This window comes from Anneissia japonica, unplaced genomic scaffold, assembly GCF_011630105.1.
Source record: "Anneissia japonica isolate Jap-2015-1 unplaced genomic scaffold, ASM1163010v1 scaffold1596_len85944_cov114, whole genome shotgun sequence".
NCBI classification, from domain to species: domain Eukaryota; kingdom Metazoa; phylum Echinodermata; class Crinoidea; order Comatulida; family Comatulidae; genus Anneissia; species Anneissia japonica.
In genome coordinates this window covers 79107-86140 of record NW_022737404.1, presented here as the reverse complement: position 1 = coordinate 86140, position 7034 = coordinate 79107, and the positions used below count along the sequence as shown (strand labels likewise).

General features: G+C 35.6%; 1 protein-coding gene across 1 annotated transcript in view; it reads left to right on the top strand.

Annotated features, from left to right (window-relative positions):
* The first annotated feature begins 359 nt into the window (after positions 1-359).
* Positions 360-7034, top strand: part of LOC117117335 — a 15236-nt gene continuing 8561 nt past the window's right edge. The window contains exons 1-2 of the mRNA XM_033261602.1: positions 360-511; positions 614-724. Of these exons, the coding sequence (XP_033117493.1) occupies positions 709-724 (16 nt within the window). The 5' untranslated portion in view covers positions 360-511; positions 614-708. The remainder of the gene's footprint in view (positions 512-613; positions 725-7034) is intronic.

Sequence of the window (7034 nt, the reverse complement as noted above, 5' to 3'; positions counted from 1 at the left end):
CTAGGTTGTTGCCTGTCTAGAAATTATGAGTTTAGACACTAAAATCGTATCTGCAGCTTATTTAATTTTTATGCACATTTTAGATAAATTTGGCGACCATTTTGAAAAATGGCGGCCATTTCTATACAAGGCGTAAAATCAAGTGTCAACAAGGCTTAGGGGGACCAGAAGGGATTAATTAGGATATCTGGCAATGTGGATTGCTTCTAACATTCCGCTCCTTCTAACTAATTTTTTCCTAGACTAATCCTCATGGTAAATGACATTATAAAAATTGTATGTAATGTAAACATCTTTACTAGAAACAACAGTACACTAATGTTAATTTTAATATTAAAGATAAAATATAAGTTGTAGACTTAAGAATTTCAATCATTAATCATCAAAAATTACTTTAAAGAGGAGATAGAAAGTGAGACACATGATGTACCATCCTCTGCCACCTTTAAAGATACATCTGAACAATTATCAAGTGAAGAACAGAAGACACTGCTAGTGGGATCAAGTGAAAGCGAGTTTAGTTATTTTAGTATTAAATTGTTTCTTTCATTGTTTCTGTGTATTACTGTAGAGTAAAACAAACTTTATCCTTCTTAATTTTACCTTATAATAGAGACTCAAAAAACTGAGACATCTGATTTACCATCACCTGCCACCCTTGAAGTAAAACCTGAAAGATTACCAACTGATGAGCACAAGACACAGCTAATGGGATCAAGTGAAAGTGAGTTTAGTTATTTTAGTATTAAATTGTTGCTTTCATTTTGCTGTGTATTACTGTAGAGTAAAACAAACTTTATCCTCCTTAATTTCACTTATAATAGAGATTCAAAAAAGTGGCATGCCATATGCCGTCACCCTTGGAGAAATATTTGAAGAACTGTCAAGTAATGTTGTTTGGTATATTTTTGAAATTGTTTCCAGTAGGAATTTTTTCTTCATCTTGTTGTAATATTGCGCCCTCTTGAGTAACGATAGATTTAAATATTATTAGGTACACCTGGCATGCTGTATATAAGCTGTGCTTTCTTAACAAAGGGAGTAATTTCGAGTCGAGTATCTGAGCATAGTGAAAATAAAGTTCTTGATGTTTTGGATATTATCGTGTGTTGTATTGATATTCGTGTCAAGGATACTACATGGTGGCAGCGGGTTGTTTGACGATCCTAAGTCATACCGTATTGTGTTTGAGATAAACTCATTATAGCAGTTGTGCTGAGTTTTTCTTGTGTTTATTAGTAATACTCTGTTTGCAGAATGGCCGAGGAGGTCAAAGGTCCTGCTGTTTATTCGTCTATAGGACAGACTGGTCCTTATGATGAAACCGAGGAGATTACTGACTATCTTGAGCAGATTGAATTATATTTTTTGGCAAATGAGGTGCCTGATGTTAAGAAATCAGCAGTTCTACTAAGTGTTATTGGGGCTAAAGTTTACAAGACTGTTAAAAGTCTTTCCGAGCCGATACAAGTTAGTAGTAGAAGTTACTCTGATTTACGTGCATTGTTACTCCAGCATTATGGCTCAAAACGCCTTATTGTTTCCGAACGTTTTCGTTTTTATAAACGTGGTCAGCGAATTGGAGAATCTATTGCGCAGTATGCTGTGGAACTACAAAATTTGGCTAGTTCTTGTGAATTTGGAACGTTTTTAGACGATGCACTACGTGATCGTTTTGTTTGTGGTATGCAGAATGAAACTGTACAGAGGCAGCTGCTCACAAAGGATAAGTGTAAGTTTCAGGAAGCGGTTGATCATGCAAAAATGGTTGAAACTGCCTTGAAGGATTTGCGTACAATAAAAGGAGAGTCGTCTGCAGCTAGTGTACAATCTGTGAGTTACCGTCCTTCTCGGGCTATACCTGTGAAATCTCAAAATCACAGATCGCCAGTGAGCAAGTCGTGTCCCCAATGTGGTCATTGGGACAGTCATGTAAATTGTCCTGCGAAAGGTAAAAAGTGTCACTTTTGTTTGAAGATTGGACACTTTTCACGTGTTTGTAAAGCAAAAATGCATAAAAAACATTTAAAAGCTGTGCAACAGTATGTGCCTGATAGCAGTAGTGATTTGGATGAGAATACACTTCTACTTGGAACAGTGAAACGACATGAATCTTCTTCTTCTTTATGGCGAGGTGAAGTATGTGTGCAAAATCATAATGTTATGTTTTTGTTAGACACTGGTTCAGAAGTGAATATCTTACCAAAATCTGTTTTTGATATGCTGAATTTGAAAAATAAGTCTTTACAACCTAATTCTATGAGATTGATTGGATTCTTTGGAGGCGAGGCTATACCTCTAGGAGAAATAACATTGGCTTGTACAGTAAAAGGATGCAGAACTATGGTAAATTTTCTTGTCTTGGACAAAGGAGAGCCTGTACTTAGTAAGGATGTTTGTGAATCTCTGGGATTAATAAAGCGAGTTAATACATTATCTACTAACGTATTTGAAGGTTTAGGATGTCTTAAAGGTCCACCAGGTAAAATTAAAATTGCAACTGATGCTGTGCCGTATTGTGTACATACTCCACGTCGCATTTCAATACCGTTATTACCAAAGGTGGAACAGGAATTAATTCGTATGGAAGAGCAAGGTGTAATTAAACGAATCCGAGAACCAACAAATTGGTGTGCCCCAATTGTAATTGCTCCAAAGAAAAATGGTCAAATTCGTTTGTGTGTGGATTTGAGAAATCTTAATAAATGTGTTGTGCGTGAACGTTTTGCTATTCCAACAATAGAGGATGTAATTGGGAAGATTACAGGAGCAAAGGTGTTTTCAACATTAGACGCTAAGCAAGGATTTTGGCAAATTCCTATTGAAGAAAATAGTCAAAAACTTACAACATTTATCACTCCATTTGGAAGATATTGTTTTCAGCGTTTACCTTTTGGGATAACTTCAGCGCCGGAGATGTATCAACGAATTATGAGTGATATGTTAGCTCATATTCCAGGAGTAGTTGTTTATATTGATGATGTTTTAGTTACAGGGAGTACTCAGGAAGAACATGATGATCGTCTTCATAAAGTTATAGATACTATTTACAACATGGGTCTTCGTCTGAATAGTGAGAAATCTTACCTGTCAAAAACTGAAGTACAATTTCTTGGACATACCTTTAATAAGGATGGTCTACAAGCTAATTCTGCTAAAATTGCAGCAATTGTAAATATGCCAGTACCAACTTCAAAGTCGGATGTTAAACGCTTCATGGGAATGATTAATTGGGTTTCTAGATTTATTCCTCATTCATCTACTATAGCTGTACCGCTAAATGATTTGTTGAAAGATAATGTTGACTGGATATGGGGTCCTGATCAGCAGAAAGCATTTAGTCGTCTTAAGAACTATTAGTTTCTACACCAACATTGGCATTTTATGATCCAGGGAAACCAACTATGGTCAGTGCTGATGCTAGTGCTTATGGAATTGGAGGTTGTGTACTTCAATGTCAGAGTGATGGAACATGGCGACCTGTTGCATATTGTTCGCGTACATTAACGTCTTCTGAGAGGAAATATGCTCAAATTGAGAAGGAACTTTTGGCTTCTGTATGGTCATGTGATCGTTTTTATACTTACCTTAGAGGACTCAAAGTAATAATACAAACTGACCATAAACCACTCGTACCATTGATTAATTCTAAAGATTTATGTGATGCTCCTTTACGATGTCAAAGGCTTTTGATACGTCTTATGAAATATAATTGTCATGCCGAGTATACACCTGGTAAACTTATGGTTGTTGCTGATACATTGTCACGTGCTCCTCAACCAAATTATGTTAGAGAACCACAAGATATAGATCTTGAAGAGGAATTGTTAGCTCATGTGAGAATGGTTACCAAGCATTGGCCTGCATCTAATGCAAGACTTGAAGAAATTGTTCGAGAGACAACTAATGATAAAATGTTAACTATTATTTCTTCCTATGTAAATCATGGTTGGCCTAAATATGCTAAAGATGTAACGGAAGATATTAAACCATTTTGGGATGTACGAGATCAAATTAGTATGATTGATGGTATTTTGACCTTTGGTGATCGCATAATTATTCCTAAAATACTGCAAGTGGAGATGCTGTCGAGAATTCACCAGGGACACCAGGGAATAACAAAATGCCGACTTCGTGCTAAAGAAGCGATTTGGTGGCCTTCAATTGGGAAACATATTGCTGAATATGTAAGCAGGTGTGAAAATTGTACAAGTAAACAATCATCACAAAGGGCAGAATCACTGATTCAGTTTCCACTTCCAAATCGTCCATGGCAACGCATTGCGTGTGATTTGGCGGAAGTAGATGGTAAACAGTATTTGATAGTAGTGGACTGTTATTCAAAATGGATTGAAATACATGCTATGCATAAAACTTCGTCCGCTGCTGTGATTAACTTTTTGAAAGTTGACTTTGCTCGTTTTGGTATTCCGGAAACAGTTATCACCGATAACGGTCCTCAGTTTTTGGGAGAATTTCGTCAATTTGCACAAGATTACAACTTTGAACATGTCACTGTTAGTCCATACCATGCTCAAGCAAATGGGCAAGCAGAGAAAGCAGTGCATATTTCAAAGAACATTCTTAAACAAACTGATTACCTTTCAGCTTTAATGGCTTATCGATCAACACCAATACCTAGTTTGGGTTTGAGTCCTTCTGTATTATTGATGGGAAGAGAGATACGAACAACTCTACCTCAACTACCTGTGAAACTCAAACCTTATACACCAAACCAGAAAGATATTCGAGTGGCTGATAAATCATATAAGCGAAAAGGGGAAGTGTATTATAATTCAAAATATGGTGCAAGAAATTTGAAAGAACTTAAACCGGAATTTTCACTTATAATAGAGATTCAAAAAAGTGACATGCCATATGCCGTCACCCTTGAGAAATATTTGAAGAACTGTCAAGTGATGTTGTTTGGTATATTTTTGAAATTTTTTCCAGTAGGAATTTTTTCGTCATTTGTCAATAAACCCAACTATTGAATAAATCAAGACCTCATTCTGCAGCCCAAAACAACAGATATTTGCACCTTATGTGCTCTTGTAATTTTTCCATAGGGCCTGTAAACAATAGTTCACATTGCTGCTTCCACACCTACTGTTTACTGCATTCTTGGTCCTTCAGTGAGGATGAGTATGACAGTGGAGTATGTATTACGTGTCAGTCAATTTGTTGCCCATGGTCTTGTCAAAAATAATCACTGATTATTATGGAATAGTAGTAATCCCAATTTATAAAAAAGGTGATAGAAAGGATTTAAATAGCCTCATACTAAGCCTCAGCATTTTGTGATAGGCCATTGCTAATTAATATTTGTAAATCGTTTTTTATCAGTAATCAACTGTAGCACAATTTTTTAGGCCTTAATACAAATAAAATACACTAAGTATTATACCATTATGATCTATTATGTGCTTGAGGAGCCAGGCAGCTAAGGAAAGGATTATTTTCCTCTTAAAATTGTGTTTTTTACCTTAATCTGATTTGATTGTTGTGTTTAATGCATCCATGAAGGTTTGTGGAAGTTTTTTGAGATGTTTTTTTGGAATTCCTGTATTTTTTAAAAAGTATTGTGATCGTGTTATTTTTGAGCTGTTTCCTAGCCCTGGCTTCGTTTAATCAAAAGACATAGCTAGTGACTAACACCCTTGAATTGACTATTGTTCTAAGCATTGCATGCACAGACTAGCTCACAGTGAACTGAACCCGCTGGTGTTACATAACCCACATTACAGATCAAGGGAGTGTCGTAAACTTGTGCACGCAAGGCCGGCTGAGTACTCCCTGTATTCTTGTTCAGTGTCTGTTACTACTGTCATTTTTGAACTTTGTTTCTGTTGCTGCATTTCAGCGTTTTTGATATTTTTGTATATAGATATTTTAGAAGATTTTGAAATTTTAAAGTGGAATTTAACCCTGAGGTAGGGCCTTTTGGAAGCGCCAAGCAGCATTAAAAAGATATGATTTACACAATTAGCGAATTTTATAAAATTGGCCAACGGTGTACAGGTGTAATTCCGGTCAAAGATTTTTTCTCCAGAATTAACCATCTTGGAATAGTGGCAACCAGACCATGCAGATGTAGTGTCAGCAGGAACAAACAGAGGTATATTACCTGTAAGGGTAACATCATCTCGAATATACGACCGTACTCAACACGTTAAAAATAAAGGAAGTAATTGTATTAACTCAAGTGTTGTTTCTAAACTGACCAATCGACCAAGTTTTTTTGGTCATGTGAATAACTTAACGCTGATTAACACACTCTGGTTACGTTCATTTTTGTTGTCAACGAAGTCTATTTTACAAACCAGTCGAATGAAAATAATACTCAACGAAATGAACCAGTCGATTAAGCCCAATGTTGGCTCTTTTTAGAATACATAAGGAAAATAACCTTTTTGAAGCTCTTGAAACCATCTCTAAAACATGGGAAGCCCAAGAAAGCTTGTCCTAATTCTTAATCCCGAGAAACTTTATATGGGAGACTTATATCCTATGCAATAGCTCATGTAATTTTCCTTACAGTCTCTCAAATTATCAATTCTCAATCTCATTAAAAAAATAAGGGCATTCCACAACAATTATTATTGTATAATTAGCAACTTAGTGTAGGCAGATGAAATAAAGTCTTTTATCTGGTTCCAGAACCAAAGCAAATTATAATGCAATTGGCATTTTGCCGTAGAGGCTGGGATCCAGCTGATTTTTTGGTATTTTGAACTCCGAGTGCCTAACTTGCATATTTAAAATGGCATTCATCCAAATTACGTTTAAGACAGACTTTATAATATGGCAATATTAGGCTTTAAAAATTCTGTCCACTTCATACAGAGAAGTGACCTATTTTTTTAATGAAACTATATCTTTTCTATCATAAAATTCACAATTATACATTTAATGGGCCTGATTTTGAACTGTTTATTTAGTGAATTTAGCCTCAAATACACATGAAGCAATTATCTCATTAAAATTTTTAGTATTCAATCAATCTAGTATTTAACATCTCAGAACAAATATTG